Here is a 27575-nt window from a genome sequence, read left to right as displayed (position 1 = left end):
TATCTTTTCTCCATAAAACATCAGATTAAACATTTTTCTTGTCTTGGCCACCACTACAAACATGGGATAAGTAACATACAAAAATATCTAATTTTTTTTTATAAAATATTCCTTTAATTTTAATGAACTTGTTTATTTTTTTTTTTTTTTTTAGCCATTAGCCAAACAGTAATGACATGCAAGGTGAGCTAACATGATCCAGTCTAATTCAGGGGTCTTATTCCATCTTGGAGGGCCACCATTTTTCCTTCAATCTCTTATATAACTATTACTTAATTCCATCATTTAATTCATTGGCTTGTTCGTGTTCTCTTTGTTACACCAGTCATTACCAAAACTGATTTTCTTTTTTTTTTCACTCTTTCTCAGACCTTCACTTTTTTCCATCCATTATCCAACCCCCAATATCCTAACTACAGGGTCACGGGGGTCTGCTGGAGCCAATCCCAGCCAACACAGGGCGCAAGGCAGGAATTCACTTTTTTCTTTTCAAACAGATATTGTGTGAAAGGCACAGGTGTAAATGAGGAGATATAAGGATGTACTTACACTAGGGATGTTTGTTATGTACCGTGCCTGATCATGATAAAATTAAAATTACCAGGTTTAATGAATTGCATGAGTTGTTTTCATTTGCAGGTTGATCCTATAAGGCATGATCATACTGCAGAACACATACTGTTAGAATGTTTTCTAGTGTTTTTTTTTTACTATCTTGACCATTTTCCTTGTATCATGCCTTAACTAGTAAGTTCTTTCTTTGTTTTCTTGAAATAGCTGGACCAGTTGGTGGTTGATGCAGCAAAGGAGAAAAGAGATATGGAACAAAAGCACTCAACGATCCAACAGAAGGTAAAAACGGTGGATCAGAGTAGGGAATATAGACTAGAAATTCACGTGATACATTTCTCCAGACTTCAGCTATAATATTGTATATTCATGCAAAAATATAAACACAATAATATTAAAAACCTGAAGAGAGTATTTCTACTAAATAATTTGCTTTTTAGAAACTATGTGACCCATGTTATTTTTTTTCTAGAAAAACTACATTATATATAAGGGTTCCTCGATTAATAGTTTACAAAGTCTTAGAATTCTCTTATTTTAAAAATAAAAAAAAAATTTTTTTTTAAATATTTAATATGAGAAACAGAAAAACGTCTAAACATTCAGTGCTCAGATAATTAGAATGTTTGTATTTTGTCACTCAGCTGTTAGTTATGATAACTTTAAACATCTTCTTTTGGCTGCTCCCATTAGGGGTCACCACAGCAGATCATCTTCTTCCATATCTTTCTGTCCTCTGCATCTTGTTTTGTTACACCCATCACCTGCATGTCCCCTCTCACCACATCCATAAACCTTCTCTTAGGCCTTCCTCTTTTCCTCATCCCTGGCAGCTCTATCCTTAGCATCCTTCTCCCAATATACTCAGCATCTCTCCACTGCACATGTCCAAATCAACGCAATCTCACCTCTAAGGCTTTGTCTCCGAACCGTCCAACTTGAGCTGACCCTCTAATGTACTCATTTTTAATGTTATCCATCCTCGTCACACCCAGTGCAAATCATAGCTTCTTTAACTCTGCCACCTCCAGATCTGTCTCCTACTTTCTGGTCAGTGCCACCGTCTCCAACCCGTATAACATAGCTGGTCTCAGTACCGTCCTATAGACCTTCCCTTTCACTCTTGCTGATACCCATCTGTCACAAATTACTCCTGACACTCTTCTCCACCTACTCCACACTACCTGCACTCTCTTTTTCACCTCTTTTTCACAATCCCCATTACTCTGTACTGTTGATCCCAAGTATTTAAAACTCATCCACCTTCACCAACTCTACTCCCTGCATTCTCACCATTCCACTGACCTCCTCTCATTTACACACATGTATTCTGTCTTATTCTTACTGACCTTCATTCCTCTCCTCTATAGAACATATCTCAACCTCTCTAGGGTCTCCTCAACCTGCTCCCTACTATCGCTACAGATCACTATGTCATCAGCAAACATCATAGTCCACGGGGACTCCTGTCTAAACTCATCTGTCAACCATCACCATTGCAAATAAGAAAGTTCTCAGAGCCGATCCCTGATGTAATCCCACCTCCACCTTGAATGCATCCGTCACTCCTACCGCAGACCTCACCACTGTCACACTTCCCTCGTACATATCCTGTACAATTCTTACGTACTTCTCTGCCACTCCCGACTTCCTCATACAATACCACAACTCCTCTTGAGGCCCCCTGTCATATGCTTTCTCCAGGTCCACAAAGACGCAATGCAGCTCCTTCTGGCCTTCTCTATACTTCTCCATCAACACCCTTAGAGCAAACATCGCATCTGTGGTGCTCTTTCTTGGCATGAAACCATACTGCTGCTCACTAATCATCACCTCACTTCTTAACCTAGCTTCCACTACTCTTTCCCATAACATCATGCTGTGCTCATCAATTTTATCCCCCTGTAGTTACTACAGTCCTGCACATCCCCTTTATTCTTAAATATCGCCACTAGTACACTCCTTCTCCACTCCTCAGGCATCCTCTCACTTTCCAAGATTCCATTAAACAATCTGGTTAAAAACTCCACTGCCATCTCTCCTAAACTCCTCCATGCTTCCATAGGTATGTCATCTGGACCAACGGCCTTTCCATTTTTCATCCTCTTCATAGCTGTCCTTACTTCCTCCTTGCTAATCCATTGCACTTCCTGATTCACTATCTCCACATCTTCCAACCTCTTCTCTCTCATGTTCTCTTCATTCATCAGCCTCTCAAAGTACTCTTTCCATCTGCTCAACACACTCTCCTCACTTGTGAGTATGTTTCCATCTTTATCCTTCATTACCCTAACCTGCTGCACATCTTTCCCAGCTCTGTCCATCTGTCTAGCCCAGGGGTAGGCAACGTCGGTCCTGGTGAGCCGCAGTATGTGCAGGTTTTTGTTCCAACCCAGTTCCTTAACGAGAACTCAATTATTGCTGATGAAGCACATATTGCTTAAGTGACATTTTGATGCTTCATTTTAGTGGTCTCGCTTGTTAAGGTTCTCCAACCTTAATTGCTTATTTCAATCTTAAACTGCTGCATTCAGTGTTTTAATTGCTCCTTATTAGCAATAAGATGTAAAAGACAAAGCAGCCAGCAGTTCTCCAGCTAGCTTTTTTCCAATTACATCTGTGTGTGTTCATCATGCACTGTTTGATTTAATAAAACACTTAATAGAAAAATGTGACAGACTGAAAATGATCTGTTTTAGGCTTCATATCATTTGGATGAAATCCTTGGAAAGGAAAAAAATCTACGATATAAGAGCCTTGCATTGCACAGACTAACAAGCCATAAAATTAAATAAGGTCTGAGATTGGCAATGATTGGTTTCTAATTAAGCAATTGGGTTGGAATGAAAAACCTGTAGCCACTGCGGCTCACCAGGACCGACGTTGCCTACCCCTGGTCTAGCCAATCGGTACAGGTCCTTTTCTCCCTCCCTCCTTAGTGTCCAACCTCTCATACAACTCATCATATGAATTTTCTTTAGCCTTCGCCACCTCTCTCTTCACCTTGTGCCTTATCTCCTTGTACTCTTGTCTACTTTCTGCATCTCTCTGACTATCCCACTTCTTCTTTGCCATCCTCTTCCTCTGTATACTCTCCTGTATTTCCTCATTCCACCACCAGGTTTCCTTTTCCTCCTTCCTCTTTCCAGATGTCACGCCAAGCACCCTTCTTGTTGTCACCCTTACTACATCTGCTGTAGTTTACCAACTGTCTGGTAATTCTTCACTACCACCCAGTGCCTGTCTCACCTCCTCTCTAAACTCAGTCTTGCAGTCTTCCTTTTTCAAATTCCACCATTTGATCCTTGGCTCTGCCCTTACTCTCTTCCTCTTCTTGATCTCCAACGTTATCCTACAGACCACCATCCTTTGCTACTTAACTACACTTTCCCCTGCACCACTTTGCAGTCTTCAATCTTCTTCAGATCAACTTTTCTGCATAGTATGTAATCTACCTGTGTGCATCTTCCTCAACTCTTGTACATAACCCTATGTACCTCCCTCTTCTTAAAATACGTATTCATTTCAGCCACGTCCATCCTTTTGGCAAAATCCACTATCCTCTGACCTTCTTCATTCCTCTCCTTGACACCATACCTACCCATCACGTCCTCGTCTCCACTGTTCCCTTCACCAACATGCCCATTGAAATCCGCTCCAATCACCACTTTCTGTCCGTTGGGTATACTGTTCATCACTTCATCCAACTCACTCCAAAACTCTTCTTTCTCACCCATTGCACACCCAACTTGCGGTGCATATGCACTAACACCATTCAACATCACACCTCCAATTTCCAGCTTCATAATCATTACTCTGCCTGACACTCTTTTCACCTCCAAAACACTCTTGACATACTGTTCCTTCAGAATAACCCATACTCCATTTCTCCTCCTATCCACACTATGAAAGAACAATTTGAATCCACCTCCGATCCACCTGGCCTTACTCCCCTTCCATTTAGTCTCTTGTACGCACAATATATCAACCTTCCTTCTCTCCATCATATCTGCTAACTCTATCCCCTTACCAGTCATACTGCCAGCATTCAAAGTTCCTACCCTCAGTTCCACTCTCTTTACCTTCCTTTTCTCCTCCTGCCTCCGGACACGTCTCCTCCCTGTTCATCTCCTCCTTCTTCCTCGGCCAACAGTAGCCCAATGTCCGCCAGCACCCTGTTGGCTAACAGTACTTACTGGTGGCGGTCGTTGTTAACCCGGAGCTCGATCCGATCCGGTATGGAAATTTGTATTGTTGTCTGCATATTGATTTGGCAAAATTTTACACCAGATGCCCTTCCTGACGTAACTATCCCCATTTATCCGGGCTTGGGACCGGCACGAAGAAACACACTGGTTTGTGCATCCCCTGTGGCTGGGTTTATGATAACTTTAAATATAAACCTTTAAAAATATATATATTTTTTTGATGAACTATGAATACTATAATTGTGCTACAGATTTGATATATGCTGTATCTAATGATGTTTAAAGTCAAAAATGTGATTTCTGTTTTTGTTTCATTTTGTCACTTTTTGTCCATTCAGTTGCTTTGTCATTTGTTCCAATATATTAAACCCTTATGTTTTAACAACTAAAAGACTGAAAAAATGATTGTCCCTTAAATCATGCTCACCTACATGCCACTACTTCATTGTAGACTCTGCTGAAATTTTGGCAGAATTCAATGGGAAGATTTATTCCTGTCAATATTTTGTAGTTTTCATTTACTGTAGATTGATACAGTATATGGTATGATTTGCATGAGTGAGTATATTACTAAAGATTGTGGTGCAATTAACAGATTGCATGTTCCTGGGGAAGTAGTCTGTTGTCAGCTCATATGAGGATATCTTTTAGATGGATTAGTTTGATGACTGCAGAAGCAAATTATTTTTGTTTAAAGGGTTACTGTATTTTGACAGTTTTTTTTATTGATCTTTCTGTTGATTATTCTATCCTTCTGTCTTTGTATCTGTTTACTGCTATCTTTTAGTTTGTGTTGTGTTTTATTGTTCTATCTTTTGTTTAGTTAATATTTTTACTCCCTAAGTTTTTATGCAGTATGTCTTTTCCTTGGTTGTTTTCTAAAGAAGTGTTGCTTAAATTGTGTCTATTTTTTGATAGAACTTCTGTAAACTGAAGAAGTATTTTTAAGCTGTTGGAACACAAAGTCTGAGTTGAAGGTTTCTTAGGAAATAACATTTAGGAACTATAAACCTCCTGCTACATTCCTCTAAGAAGTGCTCTATAACTTCAATTATCCATCCATTCATCCATTTCTTTCCAGTATGTGTTTAGGATTGTAGAGGACTGGAAACTATGATTGGGTGCCTGGCAGTGCCACTTAGTTGTGTGACACAGCCTTGTATACATTCATAGTTAGTCATATAGGTCCAGTTTAAAGTCATTAATAAGATTAACATGTACTTCCTTGGAATGTGGAAGGAAAACCACAATATCTTATGGAAAAAACCCTTGCAGACGTAGATAGAATGTACAGACACCATAAACTCTGCAACACAGCTGTTTTTTAAGCCCAGGCTGTTACAGATGTGAAGCAGTGGTCCTTGTGTCATGTTGTCAGCCTTTTCACTCTTATTTTAAAAAATTATTGTTTGTTTCTGTTCTGTGACAAATGTCTGATGGTCAAATTACAGTATTTTGTGCAATATATTGGTGCACTTTAAAAATTAGATTTAAATGTTGGTTGGCATCTGTGTTCCTCTTCTTTCTGTACTTGATTGATTGTATTTTTTTTTTATGCCAGGCAGTTTGTTCACAAAACCATGAACTCTTTCCTAATTTAATCTGGAATAATGATGTTCTAGTCAGCAGTTGTACTGTAGTCCTATTCATGCATTATTCAGTTATGAGGAATGAAGAGGTGTTGTATGTTTCATAGGCGTAATTCGTTATACTATGTGCTTTTGACAGCTCAGGCCAGTATGTTGGTAAAGCTCTAAGAATGATTTGGAATGAACTTTGGTTATTCCTCTTTCCATAACAGCCCAAACGCAAACTCCATTCCTTCTAATTTAGATTTAAACTATATTGAAGACATTGCAGATATTCACAGTGAAACTGGATTTAGTTACAAATATGAGCAACATTTCATTTAGCTAGTTTCTTCTGGTGCACTTTTTTTGTCTGTAGCAATGCACAAGACATGATGGATTTTATATATTTAAAATGCTGTAATTACTTCAGCAAAGAGAATCTGCTAAAGAGAGCAGTGAAATGATAGAGAATTTTAATATGTAGCCATAGCAGAGGTGGGGAAGGAAGGGATCACCAGAGCCAGACAGGACAAAGGATGAAGGTGTAGTAATAGTTTTTGATGTAGAGATGCTCCCCAACCCCCCCCCCCAAAAAAGTGTTACCGTTCCATAATAATGAATGGAACTGAATTCAGATGGGGAGAAATTTAAGAAATGTTTCATAAGTGTGGAAGAAACTCCGATGTGTCACTTTGACCAAACAGCAAGCAATTTGCCAATACCGAAGACAATTTAAAGTCAATGTTAGTGCAGATAATGTGCACATTTGTAATGATTTTGAGTTTGTAATCTTACTGATCACACACCTCAAAACACCCACATAATTGGTCAGCATTGTGCTGATTTGGTTCATTGCTTATTGAAGTCAATGAGTGAAAATTGGGCAAATATACTGTCGCTCTTCTTCATCTTTCTTCATGACAGTGGATTCAAAGAGATGCCACAACCACCCTATTCTCCAGATATGGCACCATGTGATTACCTGAAGTAATAAATCTATGGGATGTTCTATGCCAGTGATGAAAATATTAGAATAGCTAGAGTACAGTGTTTACCGATAAGAAAACTTTTATGTGTCCTAGACAACTTTGTGAATTTTATAATCAGTGTATCACTGCTCACAAAAAAAACAAGTATTGTTTTGTATTCCTGGGGCATCTTTTAATAATTTAAGCTCAAAACTTGTGGATGATTCCTCTTACATGCAAATATAAATCTGGCACTTTTTGTTTTGTACTAGGGTGTTCCAGTAAATGGAATAAATTCTGAAGCAGCCAAAATGTTTTGTTCCTTATGAACAGTATTCGTGAGTGTTGTGAAAATAGAGTTCCACAAAGTTTTTGCTTTGTGAAGATAATGCCTTTAGCTTTTCTTCACATCTTCTAAGTCAAAGCCACTGCCCCTTTTCTTTAATATGAATGACTGCTAGTTAATGAGTGCCTTGACATTTCATTACATGAGTGCAGAAAACAAATTTCCTTAAAAACCCCAGGAATTAGATCTATAAAAGAAGTGAAAATGATACTTAAGACATGACAGTGGAAGTTGTATGCCTTCAGAAGTTTTACTTCTGTCACTGAAGACAGCAAGCACTTGGACAGTTTTAGGGTTATATATTCCACTTGCTTCCTGTATTCTCTTTGTGTATCGCTAAGGTTTTATCCCATATCAAATACTGTAACTAAATGCGATATTCTGCTGTATATTTTTAAGCTGGGTCGTCATTTTAGCTAGATTTTGCAAGGGACGTGATGAAATTCAAATATGGAATTGATCATGCATCCCTTCCTTTGCCTTTAAAGACACCAAGTGCTGTATGTTACTTTGATGCTGGGCAATACAAATAAAAATTACAAAATAAATGCTGTTGTGGAATTGGACCTTTGTCCTTTAAAGGCAGTTCATTATCTTTTATGCTGCTTATTCTTTGGAAACCTGTCACATTAAGCCTCACCTTTTCATCTTGAGAGCTAATTTTTGTGTTATCTTTCTCTATAGATATTTGCCTCTTTGCTGTCTAAACTCATCTTATTTCCCCTTTTTTCTCTTTGCTGCCAACAGGCTGCTTTACAGGTAAGCTTCTTTCTTTTCATCTTCAGTCCTCTAACTTTACTGTACATTGGTTCCACCCTCATTCAATGTATTTTCATTACTACAACCAACTAAACTGCTTTGGCTTGTCACTTGTGTGCTGGATGGCAGAAATTGTCTAATTTTGCTTTCCCTGTTTATATGTTTGTTTTTACTTTTTTAACCAAAATAGGTCATTAACATTTTTGAAGTGATATAGTGCTTGGACCCTATCAGAGAACACAGATGCTATGATTTGTGGTCTTTTTTTTGTTCATATCATGCTGTTGGCTCTTGTTGCCCCCTAAGTATTATTTATCAGTTCTTTGTTTTTTGTGTTTTAGCAGTAGACCACAATTCCACAATGTTTCTTACATCCTGTGCTACTGTAGCAAGCATTGACTACTGGTGATGCTAAATGTATAAACTGAGAAGATCACATTTTCCCTTCAGCGCATGCAGGATTAAATGTATATGAATTCAACATATGTTCAGTTCTTTTGACTTGACTTCTCTCTAGCTGTTACTAGACATCCTTTTCACGCACTTCTATGATTTTTTTCTCTCCCACACATCACTATGTACATATTTACGTGCTTATCAACACCCATGTGTAATCCTGGAATTTCTCACAATATTGCTTGCTTCATAGAGTGTCCATAATCATCCTCTTACCTACTTTGCTGTAGAACAGGGTGAACTCCGTATGTTCACTCACAACACTGATGACACATGCTCTTCTGTACTGTGATCACCAGGACTGTCAGCACTAAAGTCATAGAAGACATTCTGGAAACACAACAATCACAACACAATGACATCTCAAACCCTACAATTTGGAAATAATATCAATCAAATATTTTCTGTAAAATGTTTCTTTGAAAACACCAGAAAAATGCTTGGAAATGCTTGAAAAACACCTGAAAAGCACCCCAAATAAGACCAGAAAACTGCTTGAAAAAATGATATTAAAACTAGAATTAGAAGGCATTAAAATTAGAAAAGCTCTAGTGTGAATCAGCTCTTCAGGTCATTCTGGTTTGATTTCAAGGAAATTATATAATTGAATTATTTAAATGCCAGTTTTATCTAAAATATGTATGTTTCAAGAAGGACTGAACATTAACTGGCTTCATGTAAGAAAAATTTACTTGAATATTTGCAATTTCATATTTTATTTTGAAATTCACTTAATTAAACAAAAAATGCATTGCGGTGTTTCTACTGATGCTGCTCTTGATGCCAGTCCATCAAAAGTACTGTATCTACCTTTATCACTTTGTAGTTACTGGTTACATAAATAGTAATTAGAGGAAGAAGTCAATGAAGTGGAATACCTAGTTATGAGAAAAAGAAATCTCAGTAATATATCTGTAACAGACCTCCATTAATTAAAAATTGCTAAGTCTACTGAAACAGATGGGATTTTAACACTAGAATTACCAGAGTCTACGAAAAAACTCGTAGATCCGGCCCACCTTAAACCGTTCTCACCTCTCTTTTGTCTTCTAAATGTGCCGATTATGAGGAGCAGCGAGCAGCCGGCTATTCCATCCCCCACCATCGCAGAACGTTCACTAAGTTTTCCCAGCTCATGGCTTGTTTGATTACCTGGGAGTGACTGAACTGCTGGAGTTTTAGAATAGAAATAATAGATCGCTATTTGGAATACATGCATTTCATGCGTGTTCCGTTTCTACAGTAATCTGTGTAAACACATTGCTAAAACAGAAACTTTTTCATATTTTAGTAATAAATGTTACAAAATGTAGAATGTGTAAAGCCCCGAGTTCCTAAGATCAAATAAACACTTCCACAAAAAGCTTCACACACCATATAACAGTTTCCGTGGCGTAGCGCGCTAAGATTTGCTTCTCAGACCGAGTAGCTTTTCTTTGCCTCACAAACATGAGTTCAATTCCCCGCTGGGGATAAAGTGTTACTTCTTTTTTTTTGTTTTTAACCTCAACGGACATAAAATTTGTAAATTGGTATGCACTGTCAGTTAATGAGATCGTTATATTTTCATGTGGGATGCTCCTTTTAAAAAAATATTTTAACAATTGAGACTGCAATTAACATGAACAACTGTCCTTATAACTTATTTTTTTCAAGATCCATAACACACAGACAGACAGAGCACTGCGTAATACAGAGACAGACAGGCAGAGATATACAAACAAACAGGGAAGGCACATGTACTGAAGAAAAAGCACTGAATAAGCTCACCCGCTCTAACATCACCCCTCCCCCCGATCTGGCTCTCTAAGTAACAGCGCAAGTACAGACGCAAACCAAGTGTAATCAAGAGTCCCTGGTTTGATCCCCCCCTCACTCCTATATTTGCCGTTTTCAGTAGTAAGCTGCTCTTTTTGTTAATATTATACAGTACACACATGCACTTGATTTGTGTCTGTACTTGCGCTGTTACTTAGAGAGTCAGATTGGGGGAGCTCATTCAGTGCTGCAGAAACAATGCGCATGTTGATTTTTTTTTTTCTTTCAGTACATGTGCCTTCCCTGTTTGTTTGTATATCTCTGCCTGTCTGTCTCTGTATTACGCAGTGCTCTGTCTGTCTGTGTGTTATGGATCTTGAAAAAATAAGTTATAAGGACGGTTTGCTGACTTGGAGCACCACTACCTAACTCTGCCACAGAGACGCGAGTTCAATTCCCAGCTTTGAAGAAAGTGTTTTTTTTTTTCCTCAAACAGACATTGAATTTATAAATTGGTATGCACTGTAAATCGTTAACTTTAAAATGTCAATCGCGGTTATTTCTGTTGATTAATTCATGCTTTTTTACTTAGAGTCAGAACAGGAGCTTTTTCAGCTTATTCAGCTTCTGATCTGACTCAAACAGCGCCAGTATAACTTCACACCCAACCTGATGCTGTTCGTTTTCAAATAATATTGCATTACTTCGACGATGTTTTCTGATTGGTACTATTCGCGTCATAAAATGATTTCTTCAAAACGTCACATATATTTGTCTCTTTCTTTTTTTAAAATGTGCGTTGTAGCACTCAGCAACTGGCCACCTGCATGTTCTTGTGCACACTAAATCAGACAGCGCTATATGCAATCATCAGATTCAAATGTTAACAGTTATATAGCACAGAATGGAAATCAGCAGTTCTTAGCATTCCACCTACTGTAACTTGCTTTCTTTTTTTCTTCGGTTATAGTCTTGAATAAAAGTGCACTTGTTTTGTTATACTTATACATCAACATATGTTCCTGTGTTTGAGCTACATGGGCATGCTCAAAAATACACGTATAATGCACGAAAAGTGCATGCAGACACTTCAGTTCGCAAGCATTGGTACGACAATGCAGTCACAAGTACACTGCAGAGCTTTAGTGCATCTTTATGTGAAAACAGCATCAGATGGGGAGTGTCTGATGATTGCATATAGCGCTGAAGTTACTGCTCTTTACTATGCTTTCCTCTGCATGTCCTGGAGTACAAAAGAAACAGCATACAGCAACACGTGGGGACTGGCAATACTGGGGGAAAAAAACACGCGGTCGTACGTATCGTGATACACTGCAGAACTATAGCGAGTCTTTATGTAAAAACAGCAGTGTCAGGTGGGGGGCGGTAGGGATGGATCCTGAACGCGACTGAGACAATGAAAAGTGAATTTAAAAAAAATAAAGCTAACCTTTACAAATATCATAAATTACACCAGCTGTTACAGACTGAAATCAAAATGTATCTTTTTATTCTAAATAGTGAAAATAAGAACACTTCTCAAATGGGAGTTGTGCAGGATCGAACTCATGAGCTTCTGATTCCCAGTCAGCGACTGATACTGTTACGCCACGGAAGCAGTGATAGTTAATTCATATCAATGTCTCACACTAAGGCGGGTTTTTTTGGCGGTGGCTTTTTTTTGTACTTTTTGTGAAAGTGTTTCTTTGTTTTTGGACTTCAGGCTTCATACATTATATAGTTTATGCCTACATTTTGTCAATTGCTACTAGAATATATAACACGTTTCTGTTTTAACAATGTGTTTACACAGATTACTGTAGAAATGCAACACATATGAAATGCATGTGTTCCAAATAACAATCTTATTATTTCTACTCTAAAACTCCACTTCACTCCCAGGTAATCAATCAAGGCATGAGCTGGGAAAAGCCTGTTTACGTTCTAAGTCGTTGGGGGGATGGAATAGCCGGCTGCTGGCAGCATGTCTTTATCAGTACATTTAGATGACAAAAGACGCTGGCGGAGAGGTGAGAAAGGTTTTAAGAAGCGATTTAAGGTGGGCTGGATATACGAGTTTTTTCATAGGCTCTGGTAATTCTAGTGTTAAGGCCAAGATTAACCCAATGCTGCAATGAAATTCATCCAACCACCCATTCATGTACACAACGGAACAAAGCTTGAATTATGATTTTATTGCCAGAACACCCACAAATTATGCAGTATTTTCAATATCCCAATACATACCCAGAAAAAAACCCACCAAAACTGTATTGAAGCAGTCCCAAAAAAATCATTATTGAAAAAGGTAAGAATTGATCCAGAGGTGAATTTTCAATAACTGTTGAAGATGGTGGCTTGTGTTCCATGTCCAGGAGATGCGCAACAATGTACAGACAGGTAAGGCAACAGAAATGTATTCCACTGTTCCACTTTGATTACAGCAGGCCAGCAGGAGAGAGGGTGTTTGTTTTTTTGGTAAAGGGGAAAAAGTGCAGTGATGGCTTCTAGAATATCCACTGGCAAGATAACAGATAGGATAGCACTGCACACTCAAAGTTGCCATCACAGAACTGAGTGCCAACTACAAGGCTTGAAGTCACTGAGTAGTAGGCATCCACTACAGATCCCTACAGAGATGCTGTAAAAAAAAAAAAAAAAATTGCATTAAGATTTTATTTATTTTATTTTTTTTTGTTCTTTATTTAGCCTTATACAATTTCTTGTATTAGGAATTTGTTAGTTTTCGCATACCCCTTGGGGGTCAGAGCGCAGGGTGAGCCATTGTACATTGCCCCTGGAGCAATTACAGGTTAAGGGTCTTGTTCAAGGGCCCAGCAGAGTTGGATCTTTTTTTAGAAGGGACGGGGATAAATTATAGGATACCATATCCTATAATAACAATGTGAAAAGATGTTTTCAGAAAGAATTGCAAATTTATTAATTTTTTTTGTCTGATGAGATAAAAACTTGATTCTTTAAGCAGAAATCCAGGCATTGCTCATTACCTGCCTAATAACATCCCTACAGTGTAGCATGGTGGTGGCAGCATCAAACTCTGGGGGTGATTTTCAGTGGCAGGGACAGAGAGACTGGTCAGAATTGAGGAAGGATGAATGCAGTGAAACAAAGAGAGGTCCTTGAGTAAATCCTGCTCCAGAGTGCACACTACCTGAAAATGGAGTGACAGTTCACCTTTAAGCACCTCAGTGACCTAAAAGTTACAGCCATGACAACACTGGATTGAGACAAGTCTCTGACCCTGCTAAAGCCAACACTTAAATCGTATACACCATCTGTGGAGAGAGCTGAAGATGGCAGTTTCCAGATGCTTCCCATCCAAACTCAAAAAGCTTGAGAGGGCCTGCCAGGAAGAGTGGGATAAATTGCCCAAATTCAGGTGTGCAAAGCTTGTAGTGACTTACCCAAGAAGACATGAAGCCATAAGACATAAAACTGCTGCCAAAAGGGGCTTCTACAAAGTATTAAGGATCTGAATACTTACATGAATACATTTGCAAACCTTTCTGAAGATGTTTTCACTTTGTCGTTAGAGGTTGCTGACTTAGAGTGATGGACAAAATGGCAAATTTATCCATTCAAAATTAAAAATTCAACACAATAACGTGTGCAGAAAGTGAAGTGGTCTGAATACTTTCTGAATCCTCTGTACATTTATAAAATACATGCACACTGTTAAGTTGCACTATTTATTGTTCAATTTAACTGTTCAGCAATCCTATGATCTCCTGATAGAAACAAATGTAGAATGGCTGAGGTATTTAATAATCCTGTTTGACTTTCTAAGGCAATGTGTTGTACAATATATGTCCTGAACAAACAACAGCTGGGTTCTAGTCGTATTCAGTGCCATGTTCACCACCCTCTGCAGCTTTATGTTCTTGAGCTGAATAGATGCTGTTCCAGAATGTGATGAAGATAGTGAGTGTGGACTCTAATGTGCATGTATAGTTGTTTGTGAGAACAGATCGAGAAATGCAAGTTGTCTTCAGACATCTGGGGAAGTAAAGGCACAGATGCGCATTTTTGACAAAACCCAAAATGTGTTGTGTCCACTTCAGTTCATCAGTAATAGTCACTCCAGGAAACTTAAAACTGTTCACTCTTTCAACAGAAGGCAGTGTGGTCAGCCTTTTGTTTTCTGAAGACTATGTCCAGCTCCTTGGTTTTGCTGACTTTAAGGGTGAGATTATTGTCCTGGCACCACTGAGTCAGCAGGTAGATATCTTTCCTATAAGACATCTCATCATTGTTGATGATCAGGCATATGAAGTTTGTGTCATCAGTAAATTTAATGATGGATTTGGGCTATATCTGGCCAACTTTGGAGGTGAACAAGGAGTAGAGAAGGGGCACACTACCCTTTGGAATCCATGTGGTTGAGGGTAAGCAAGGTGGAAGTGATCCTACCATTCTGCAGATGCTGAGTTGTGTTGGTTAGGAAGTTTAAAAATCATGACAGAAGGTGGTGCCAAATTCTAAATTGAGGAGTCTAGATGTCAGCTTTGCATTTACAGCAGTGTTAAATGCTGAATAGGACCCCGGCATTACAGATTTTTATCACTCAGATGTGCCAGAATGGTATAAAGTACAAGGTATATGACATCCTCTGTGGGCTGGTTATAATGAACCATACGATCACATTCACTTTACATATCTAGTGTTCAGTTTAATGTGTCCCAACACCAGGCTCTCAAAGCACCTCGTCACGAGTGGAGTGACTGCTACTGGTCTATAGTCATTGAGACAGTTCATTTTTGTTTTCTTAGGCATGGTGATAATTTGCAGGGACTGCAGTGTCTCTCAGCAAAATATTAAAAATGTGACTGAAGATGTCAGCTAATTGGTTGCTGCAGGTTTTCAACGCACAGCCTGAAATTCCATCCAGACTGGATTCCCAGTGTTTTGTATTGTATTGTTTAAACATCCTCCTTACACGATTCTTCATTTCTGTAATTGATTAATCATACTAATCTGCTGGTAGTTGAGGGGGCTGGTCAGAGCCTACCCCACAAGCTGTTGTACTAACTGTAATGAACATCTTGGACATGGCTTATTTTAAAACAATATGCTTACTTTTGCTTGTACTGCTTTCTAGAGTGTTTTTCTAAGTATTGCAGCAAACTGGATGGAGTAGGGACACAGTTTTTGTGTATTGGGTGTATGTAGAAAATTGTGCAGGTGGAGCAAAATCTGCTGTGAACCATAAAATAATAAGAAAGAGGGGTAAAGAGTATACTGTATTGATATTAAACAGCAATATTAAATGGCATTTTTCACAATAAACATTTCAGTTAGTAGTATTATATTCCAATAAACCAGTAGTGTAAGATTGAGAGGTTGAATAGAAAAGACTATAATATGCATGGCAGAATCTATCGTCAGGGTGACCTGGGTGCACAGCCTGTGACCCTTCTTACAAAGGAGCCTTAGCATAAGCAAGGGGAAAAATGCCAGATAACAGAAAAAGTCCACGATTTCACTAACTGACTCTACTTGTGCCCACAGCAACCTGTTATCTAGAACACACTTCTGTCCAAATTTGATCCTTGCGATTATAAACCTGACCAATTAGACATAAATAATAATGAGTCCTGGTTGGTTGACATGGGTGGGGCATGATCAGAGCTGGTGACTCTTATGAGATTGTACATTTGATGTTTTATAATGCCATAAAAGTAGAAAACGTCCATATGGAAGGTCATTCAAAACAGGAGCCCATGGATGCAGTGAAAAGAAAACTAAAAGAGAGACAGAAACAAAAGACCTTGTTGTGCTGAAAACAATACCAGACATTTAAAACAGTAACTACAATAATGATTTGAATGAATACTTTGAACAAACCGCAGTTCAGACTAATGAGAAAGACCTTACAGATAGGTGAGAGAAGCCTGCTCTCACTGCTTCTAGCAGCTTTAGCATCAACACGCAGTCCAATTCTGCAGAGTTGTTGACGTAGATATGAACAGCAATGTGGCAAACAATGAGGCAACTGCAGGAGAAAAGATGCACCAAACAGCGCCAAACCAACAATTGGGCACTTTCCCATCCCTTAATTTATCTGACCCCAAAAAACTGAGTTACATATAACCTCTTTACTAAAAGTTGTATAAGCCGTTTAAAAATAATTAATGTTCATTGACTGGGATGCCAGAACAAAAGTTGAATTCCAGCAGATGTTAGTTTACACTCATTATTTGTTACATTCATTGAAATACGCAAACAAACAAGAAAGGAATTAGAAGTTAACCTGATGTATTTCATTCCTGCACCTGATTTATTATTGTTTGAATGGTGAGGTGCCTTCAGTAAAGGTAGTGAGGTTGCAGTCTTATTCCCGCCTTGATTATAAGAGAGTTATATCATTGTTACTTGAACAGCAGATGTAGTAGGCACTTTGATTTGTACAAACTTACTAATATCTTTAATGGTACAGTCTTGTGCTCAAGAATATTAGTTAGGTGAACACATTCTGCACGCCCAAATAAACATGCATGTAATGTACATTTATAATGCATAATGAATAGATATAATGCTTAGCAAAATAAAATTTTAAAAGAATGGTTACTTACTGACTGAAAACCGGAGCTGTGTTTTGCTGGTGAAAGGGGATGATTAAAGGGCAGTTACATTCTCTACCTTGTTGAACTTGTTGAAACAATAGGCTCCCACTTCCGGGTTATGAGAGATTATGCTGGCGCATTTTGGCTGCCAGTGCTCCGTGGATTAAAAGAAATTTAGTCTTTGCATAATATTGCCTATTTAGTCTGCTACTCGTCTGCTTTTTGAATTCCTGCAGATTTTCTGTTGGATTATGGCTAGAAGGTACATTTTTTTCCCCAGAGCTTCATGCTTGTCAGCATACTGAGCGCTGAACCCCTACATCGGTCCTTCTGCTTAGGCATTTGGAAATTCTGCACTGGCCCAGATACTGTCACCGAAGCTTGCATCAGAAGTTTGACTGTTATCATTCTAAGAATAAAATTGACTATATTTGGATGCTGTTTGTTTATGCCAGTGTTCTGCTATCACTACTGGACTGCCTCCTGCTGTAAATTTTGAGAACTTGCAGTCTATATCATTAACACATCAAATGCCAAAATGCTATAGCTATATGCAAAATACTGAAATCCAGCATTCACTCTCTAAATAGCCAATCAGCTTTTATTGTGGACTTTGTCATTGGGCATAATATTGATTTTCTTTTTTTTTGTGCTTGACAGAAACTTTGCAACAACTTAATGACTATTTTGGATTAAATACGACTGTCCCTCCCCACTATTGTTATCTGGAAAGACTATGCCTTCTAAGTTTAGAATCAAACCAGTTTCTGCTTGCAGTGTTTCGTCATTTAAGTGTCTGGCATTACTGCTGTCTGGTGCAAGGTCTTTGTTGATATTATTTGTCTATAGTCCTCCAAAACAGCCACCTGTCTTCTTGGCAGAACTCAATGAATTGCTCACTTATCTGTGTTCTTTATACCCTGCTGTGCTACTGCAGGTGATTTCAGCTTGCATGAAGACTGTAGATTCCTTACATGTGATTGATTTTCTTAACATACAGTACTTCAGTGCTTTGATTTTACTCAGCATGTCAATTTCCCTACTCGTGCTAAAGGACACACACTTGGCCTTGTTTGTACCTGTGGTATTACTCCTGCTTATGGTATTGATCTCTCTCAGACCATAAGGCTATATTGTTTGATATGCTCATCCCTGGTCAGTCACATTGGTAACAATCACCTCATAATATCTCCTTTAGGAACACGAAAAATATCAGTGCCACTACCCTTGTAAGCACATTGAAGCAGTGTCCTCCTCCAGCTAATGCTTCTTTATTGCCTGCTACCTTAGTTTATCATTATGACTATATACTTTCAACTAGTCTGGATCATCTTGGTCCACTTAAAAGTCATAGTGGGACATTTACGTGTTCAGCTTCCTTAGTTTTCTCCTGAGATGTATCACATTAAAGCTCGTGGGTGAAGGCTTGAATGCCTTAGTAGGAAAACAAGCTTGGTTGCCCATGCAACTGCCTACAAAGAACATGTTGCTCTCTACAAGCAGGCACTACAGTGAGCTAAGACTTATTATTATACTAATACCATTCTGTGTGGTCAGTATAATACCCGAAAGCTTTTTAGTATTGTGAATAAGCTACTTAAATCTGCAAATAACTTTCCTTTGTTTGCCTCCTCTGACCTTTGCCAGAAATTGCTGTCCTTTTTTAATAATAGGATAGATTTGATTTATTCTGAATTTTTAAAAAGGTCCACTGCTTCAGTCAAAGCTGTGTCCATCTCCTGTCTTAACTGGAAACTGTTTATATCGAATTTCCCGTTGTTGGATGATCCTACAGTCCATAAGCTTGTCATGATCGCCGTGCCAACTGCCTGTATTCTAGACCGCATGCCTTCTGCTTTGGCTGAGACTCCTTTGCCTTTTTTCTTACTTTTATCACCAGTATTATCAATACATCTCTTTTTACTGGCCAGGTCTCCTCCAGCCTAAAGACAGTTGTTATCACACCTTTTCTCAAAAAACCTGGACTTGACCCTGAGGATTTTTAAAACCAATCGGCCTATTTCAAATCTTCCCTTTCTTAGTAAAATCTTAGAATGTGCTGTTGCGAACCATTTGAAAGACATTCTTGCCTCTAATGACCTGTCTGGAATTTCAGTCTAGTTTTAGCCTAGGGCCAATCACAGCACAGAGACGGCACTCATCAGGGTAACCAATGATCTCCTAAGCGCAGCAGATGGTAGTGGTTTTTTTTTTTTTAAACACTAGGGAACTTTTTAGACCTCACTGCAGCTTTTGATACAATACATCAAAAAGACTTGAGAATGAGTTAAATATTGTTGGAAGTGCACTTGTGTGGTTTAAATCTTACCTTAAAGACAAATTATTTCCTTGTAAGTTTCAGTCTGACCCATCTTACTTATTCCAGGGTGTCCCTCAGGGATCAGTTCTTGGCCCCCTGTTCTTTATCATTTATATGCTTCCTTTTGGTGCCATTATTAGAGGGCGCAGTTTATGATTCCATTGTTATGCTGACAATACACAGATTTATTTACACATAGGGCTTATGCAAACATTAACTCCTCCTGCATTTGTTGCCTGTTTGGCTGAACTCTGGTTGTCTGAAAACATTTTTAAGACTGATCAGTGATAAAACTCAGGCTTTAATTATTGGATCTCAAGGCACTTTAAGGAAAATAGACAATTTCTCAGTAAAAATCTTGTGCTTTATTACATCCTTATCCGCACAGGTTAAAAAACCTTGGTGTTATTCTTGATCCTGCACTCCCTTTTGATCCACATGTTAATAATATTACCAGGATTGCCTTTTTCCACCTTAAGCAAATTTCAAGGCTGCGTCCATTGTTCTCTGATACTGCAGTGGAGATACTCATCCATGCTTTTGTCACCTCACTACTTGACCATTGCAATGCAGTGTTGTTTGGTATACCAGCTCGGAGCCTAAACAAGTTACAATATGGACAAAGTTCAGCAGCAAGAGTGGTTACCTATTTAAACCCCTTGGAGCATATTAATCCTACACCCCTAAATTTACACTGGCTTCCTGTCCCTTTCCACATTCAATATAAACTTCTCATTCTAGTTTGTAAGGCTCTTCATGGTCTGGCTCCACCTTACTTTTTCTTCTTTAATATGTCTTATACTCCATCAAGTTCACTTCGTTCATCTGACTCCTTACTGTTAGCCATTCCACTGTGCAGATGCAGATTGCACACCTGGGATACTTGGGCTGTTAGTGTATCGGGACTACAGTTATGGAATGCCCTTCCTTTAGAGGTCTGTACTGGCAACTCACTTTCTGTTTCTAAATCTAAACTTAAAATTTATCTTTTTAATATTTCGTTTTGTTGTTCTCATTGATTTTGTTTGTTAAATTGGACTATTTGATTTTATGTATATTGTTGTATAGTGTCCTTGGGCACCTGGAAGGGTACTTTTAAGTAAAATGTATTATTGTTGTTGTTGTTAGTCTTGTCCACATTCTTTCTTGCATTTTTCATTTAATAATGGGGCAAAAATAATAGCAAAAAAATAAAAACACAACACTTACACATTTAGAAAACAGCAAGAGCACAAACCACAGCCCTGAGACATTTTTGCCTGTGTTTTGATTTTCATCTTTTATGAATGAGCTGCCACTTTAAGCTTTCCGCTGACAAGCACGTGATTTTTACATTTTTTTGTATACAGATACAGAATAGCAGGTTTCGATATGGATAGTGACCTTTGGATTAGGGGAGTGCGATATGTATCGTCTACGATAATATCTTAATTGCTGCTTTAACAATGTGTGAGCTGAATTTGAGTATGTCACTCACTTCGCCAAAAACAATCAAAAAGACACCTTGAGAGTCCTCATGTAACATAACTGGATAGACTACTGTGCAAAGCAAGCACAGTCCGTGCATGGCTGCCTACAAATTAATGAGTAAACAGCGCCAGGGGATAAAACGGCCTCACAATCTATGTTGTTAGTTTAAATTGCAAAACATGGATTATCCTCAATTGGGTGGAGGTGGTTTAGCTTTGAAAAGACTGATGTTGCTCAAAAGACGGCGATCTGTAAACTGTATAGAACATCGGGTGCTGTTAAAGACCACTTGACAACTAACTTATTTCACCATTTGTGAACTAACCACCGCACAGAATATGAAGAATACGAAAAGCTTCAGGAGGCAGCTGTCCATGACCGGTCTAAATCATCCAAGGTACAAGTACAAAAACACACTCTGCAAACTTTAGAGGAATCATTCGTTAAAAAAGTGCCATATGACAAGAAAAGCAACAGATGGCATGACATAAAAAACACCATCACTAATTATATCACAAAAGAGATGGTGCCAAATTGAGCAGTTGAGTCTCTCTCTCTCTCTCTCTCTCACACGCACACACACATATATACACACATTCATACATGAAAATGTCACTATTTGAAAATGCTATGCCATTTGAACTTTTTTCCTTTTTTCGATCATGCCTGTACTTCATGGCAAAGACAGATTTGATCTCATTCAAGTGGTTACTAGTATATAATAGAAACACTTTTTCAAAGGTATAATGAAACAAGTGTGCTTTTATTAAAGAATAAAACAGAATAACAAAAAATTCAAGTGATAACAAGATGACCAGAAGACATGATTCACCAGCGTTTGTGTGTCTGCTTATACTCCTTGAACGATGTCTTTTACAGGTAGCAAAACTGTACATCGGCTGTTATAGACTGAAATCAAAGGCTTCTTCTTTTTGGGTGCGTACAACGTCATCATGGCACTGCCAGATCTAAACACTAGCATGGCGAATTGCTCATGTACTAAAGTGACTACAGCTGCAGGTGGAAGTCCCATTGTACTTGTGGTGCCAAGCAGAGTTGTGTCATGGTGCAGCAGTCTATTAGCCAGCAAAAGCGCTGTGAAGAAGCTGTCTGTTATGGTTCTGCCTTTGTCCAGTCTGATAGCAGTCATGGGACATCACATTTTTGATTGCCAGTACAACAAATAGTTCTGAGCAGGCATCAGCCACAGCGCTGCTCTTGTGAAAAGAGTGGAGATAAATGCCATCAACTTAGAGAGGGAGAGGCAAGTTCGTTGTACCACGTAAACGTCGCTGAGAGAATAAAACTGAATGATAAAAAAAAAAAAACAAACGCTAAGTTTTACAAGTAGCCAAAATTTACACTGGGTGTTACAGACTCAAATCAAATGTGTGTTTTTATTATATTATAGTAATAATAATAATAGCAGCTCACTACTTAAAACGCGGAGCGCCCGGGCTTGAACCCGGGACCTTTGGGTTATTAGGTAGCAGTTCTTACCTCTGCACCGTTCAAGAAAACATATAAACTTCCTGTCGATTGACATTTGAGCTTGGGTTTTTAACTCATTGACAGCAACATGTAAATCAAATGCTTTTTTTTCCCTTTGGTTATATTCTCTAATAAAAGTGTTCATTTATTTGATATTTGGACTAAAGTCTTCACACATTACACACTTCACATCATTATTAGTATAACATTTGGGTATATGTTCAGCATTTCTTGCCTCACAGTTCCTTTCATCCTACACTTACCCAGATCTTTGTAGATATGGACCAAACATGAAATGCATGTATTCCAAATACAGTGGAACCTCTAGATACGAGTTTAATTCGTTCCAGCACTGAGCTTGTATAGTGAATTTCTCGAATCTAGAACAAACTTCCCCATTGAAAAAAATGGAAATCCAGTTAATCCGTTCCGCACCCCAAATATATTAACATAAAAATCAATTTTCCTAACAAATAACACTGATAAATTATATATACTGTAGTCTACCTTTAATAAATAACACTGGTAAATAATATAACTGATTATTAAAAGAATCAAAACAGGTGTCCAAAGTGCAGTAGAGCATTCAATAAATCTTTAAATAAATAATCCTTTAAACAGTTATGAAGTGGAGGTTTAAAATACACAAGAATAACAATCCTTTAACACGAGGTTAAAACGTCAAAAGGATGCAGTCTTTAAAAAACAGATGACAATCCCCGGTGCTTCTTCTCTGTTAGCGTCTCACCTGCGGGCTCTGCATCAGGCGAGACACTCTTAATGCAGCTGACCTTCTCTACACCGTCCTGCTTCAGCTGTTTGGCTCGCCTGTTCAGCTACACGCGAGCCTGCACTCGCTCGCTCGCTCTCCCGCACCGACTACCGACTTCCTACTGCTGCCTGCCTGCTGCAACCTCCGTTCTCTCTCCTCTCTTTTCTTTTACTTCTTCTCCCCCTTAACTGGCTCGCGCTTCTCTATATATGCGGGGAGGACATGGCAGCTGCAGCCCATCAGCCACAGGAACAATCATGGATGTGGGCAGTTTCCCACCTGTGCACTTAAGTGAGAAACGTAGACACCGCAGATCGCGGCTCGCAACTGCTACCACGCCCCCTCGCTAAGCCGCGAGCTATACCCACAGCCTGGCTCGTGGCTCGTTATGCGAGCCAATGCTCACATTTAGATCTGAATTTTTCACTCATACTTTTCTCGTATTTTGAATTTCTCGTATACAGAGGTGATCGTATCTCAAGGTTCCATTGTATAACAATATACTGTATTATTTATCCTATACAACTCCAGGAACCTCACATGCAGATAAGGAGCCTTGGCTTGAGCTGGGAGAGTTGAGCTCTGTCAAGGCGGGGGATGTTACAGCAGGCTGCTTGTGCTGATTGACACATTTATAAAACAAAAGACACTGATGGAGAGGTACAAAGGGATTTAAGGCGGGCCAGGCTTACGAATTTTTTCATAGGCCTGTGGGATTCTAGTGTTAATCTCATTAGTAAACTACAATTAATCCCCTATTATCAAGACCAAGCTAGATCAATAAGACTCTGACAAACACATTTTTAAAGAATGCCAAATATAGTCTTAATTATCATTATCGTCAAAGTCCCAGAAAATATCAAGGTTCAATTTTTTTATTGCAGATATTGCACACCCCTACTTTGGATATAAATATAAAAATAGTTTTTGGATAGAGTATTAAAAGACTGTAATGCAAAGCAAAACATGAAAATGCAATAGAATTAGTAGTTTTGCCACAGTCCAGTCCAGTCTAAATCCACTAATGCAAAGACAGCAGGCTTAAAATAAAATAGAACTTGGCTTTCTGGATAAGGCCTCCCCCCTGACTAAAATTTAGATTTAGACATTAGATTTATATAGTGCTTTTCACATTACTCAAAGCACTTCACATACAGGGTGGGGGGCCACTTCAACCACCATCATGTGATGGCAGCCATTTTGTGCCAGTATGCTTACCAAACATTAGCTATTTTATGGTGAAGTGGTGAGACAGGCAGGTAACCAGTTAGGGACAGGAAATGATTAGGGGGCCGGAATGATCAGGCTGTGGTAGACAGTTTAGCCAGGACATTGAGATAAATCCTACTCTTTACAAAGGATGCCCAGGGATCTTTTATATTCACAGAGAGTCAGGATCTTAATTTAATGTCTCATCTCAAGGACGACGCTATTTTTACAGCACAGTATACCTGTCACTGCAATGTGGCATTGGGATCTACACATAGACCACAGTTTAAGTGCCTCCTGATGCCCTCACCATCAGCTCTAATAGCAGCAACCCAAGCTTTTTCTAGACGGTCTCCTATGCAAGTACTGGCTGGACCCAAACATGCTTTGCCTGGGCCTGATCATGGATTGCCTTTTCTGAAGTGCATGTGGTGTGGCTTGCCCTCCACCCCTACACAGACATCCCTGAATTTTGAGAAATATTTAGTGATGGTTTGGAACGTGAAGAGGCTGCAACATTGATTGTCTCCATATAGGGCCATTCTGTCGTCTCTTTATGAAGAGGATGAAAGCTGACAGCATACTCTCCTAGCTGAAATCTTGTCAGGACAAGCAAATTGTTAATGTGTGCCATGAAGCTCAGAATAAACTGTAATTGTGCAGTCCTTATCTTTCCAAACCAACTTTGCCCTGTATGCAGTCATTGGGGAATAGAAACTATCCTATAAGGAATGGTAGACCCTTTATAGCAGGGCATAGAGAAATGGTGCAGTATATGTAGAAATAATTGTAAAAAGCATAAAATTTCCCTCCTGCGTGCTCCTTGCATGGTAAATTACTTTCCCATCTGCCCTTAGCCTCCCTAGTATTTTGCACATTGTGGCAAAAATATAATTAAAACAATGGAAATATCCCTTTACCATCACATGAGTACAGCAGGTTAATAATAGTTGTGAGTCACTGGACTTGACGTGTACTAAAAGTTTAGGTGGAAAAACAAACGAGGCTAGTCAATATAATCTGTAATAAGATACAGTAGATAACATTTCTAACACTTAAAATTGCAAATATCTGTAAAGCCCCAGCCAAAATGTGTAACATTTCAGAAACAATAACCAGAAACAAGAGAAGAATACAAAAGATTAGGGTTTGTATAAGCTGTATTTTACGAGTCTGTTCTGCCCACATGGAGTACAGCTAATCCGAGTCTGTCAGCTGAAGAAGCAGGACATGCCTTGTCTATCAGGCCATAGTCATGATTTCACACCAGTCTGTAAGATGAGGAGGAGAAGGAGGCGGGGCTTGACCAGCATTGGATTTGGGAACCAGGAGAGCTGACACTCATCACTTGAAAGAGTAAAAGGAACTTCATGGGCAAATGTGAGAGAAGCAGGTGCTTGACAGTTAAGGCAGGAGCAATATTACTCTACACAATGGAAGTTTAAACCTCATCCTGGAATGGTTTTCATTATCTTGTATATTTTAAGAGGCTACTAAAATGAAGATCTTCAGTCGCTTTCATTACGTCTGGTATCTGGTAAGTGTTCACCAGTTCCCTAGTGTCATCCTGTCAGATGAGAAGGGGATACGTATCTCTATGCCAAAGGTCTGCAGCTGTCATGTAGTGAAATTTAATTTTCAGAACGGAGCTCTGTGCCATGCTTTTTAGTTTTGTTCTTATATGAACTTCTAGGTGGCTGACTACGAGTTGATGCCTGATGTTCGCAGATTTTGTGCTTGGAGGTCAACAGCTGTAGGTAGATTTTTAAGGCAATGTTTATGTTTCATCACCATCATTATACCATACATACCGTGTATGCCAACATCCCCACTACCACCATCATTTAATATAATCAACATGTAGTCCTCCTTCAAAACATACGGTCATCCATCTTTTTTGCTTTCTATTTTTCTAACGTATTTTTATTTTTTGCTTGATTTCTCCTTTATGTGCTGTAGATGACTGAATGGTGGTATGTAAATGTTATGTGTTCATGCTAAATTTCATTTGGTCTGATTAACAAACTAGCCTGTCATCTTCACACACACAATTTAGAGATTTACAGTTTAATATTAGTGAAAAGTATCTCAGGATAAGGATTATGGCTGGATAGTTTATGTTTAAGAGAACCGGTGATGATACCTGAAAAAGCCTAAAGGATCTCCTCACATTCTGTAGTATTAAGTCATAGAATGTTTGTAATGGTAATTATACAGTTTACCTACTTACTTCCTTACTAATTAATTTCTGCAAGATTTGGTATTGTAGAAGCTCGTCTGCATTTTTTAGTTTGATGCTTAAGTCAAGATGAACAGGACTAAACGTCATAAATAAGCATTATAAATTTAATCTTAAAAGAAAGAGACCTGTTCAGAGTTATTTGTTTAAAAGATAGTTACCATTTCCAGTGACGCCAGTTCGTTCTCTGTCAGCATTGTCCTTGTTTGCTTAAAGCATTGTGCCCAGAAATTAGTGTAAAGTATAGAGAGGCCAGCCATAACATCTTTCATCATCTTGCCGGTATAGAAGCTGTGACATTTTCATGCTCTCTGCAGTATTTTAAAACATTTTTTCCTATTCTGTATTATGTAAAAAATATGAGTAGTCTGCAAAACTATGTAATCTTTATAAACTGAACATATTGAATTTCTACAATAAAGGAAACATTTTCTTTTTGAAAAGTTGCCTAAATTGAATATCTTCAGTATAAAATTACAAATACTGTAAAATTACAAATACTGTAAGTCTCGTGTAAATCTGTACAAATTTAAACCTTAATTTAATTTAAATAGTTCAAAAATATATTTTTAAGAATGTATTTTGATTATTGAAGTTTTTTGTCATGTGCAGATAGTACCTTGTATACCTGGTACAATGGAATTCTCTCTGGAATGTCTTCTCAGAAGAGTGACAATAATCCAATAACAAAGAAAACACAAAAAGCAGGCAATATACCTAATTGTGCCTTCCAAAAGTATTCCAGCCCCTTCACTTTTTACACATTGTGCTATGTTGCAGCCTTGTGCTAAAATCATTTAAGTTAATTTTTTCTTCATCAAGCAACAGAATGAAAGTGCAAAACAAGATTTTAG

General features: G+C 38.5%; 1 protein-coding gene across 2 annotated transcripts in view; it reads left to right on the top strand.

The window, feature by feature from the left end:
- The window catches only part of LOC114646581 (arf-GAP with coiled-coil, ANK repeat and PH domain-containing protein 2-like), a 201266-nt gene that overhangs the window by 125150 nt on the left and 48541 nt on the right, over positions 1 to 27575 (top strand). For both annotated transcript variants that reach the window (XM_051923649.1, XM_028794841.2), the window contains exon 9: positions 778 to 852. In XM_051923649.1, the coding sequence (XP_051779609.1) occupies positions 778 to 852 (75 nt within the window). The remainder of the gene's footprint in view (positions 1 to 777; positions 853 to 27575) is intronic.

The sequence above is a fragment of the Erpetoichthys calabaricus genome, chromosome 2, assembly GCF_900747795.2.
Source record: "Erpetoichthys calabaricus chromosome 2, fErpCal1.3, whole genome shotgun sequence".
NCBI classification, from domain to species: Eukaryota; Metazoa; Chordata; class Cladistia; order Polypteriformes; family Polypteridae; genus Erpetoichthys; species Erpetoichthys calabaricus.
Note: the sequence above shows the minus strand (reverse complement) of the source record. Positions and strands in the feature narration are given on the sequence as shown.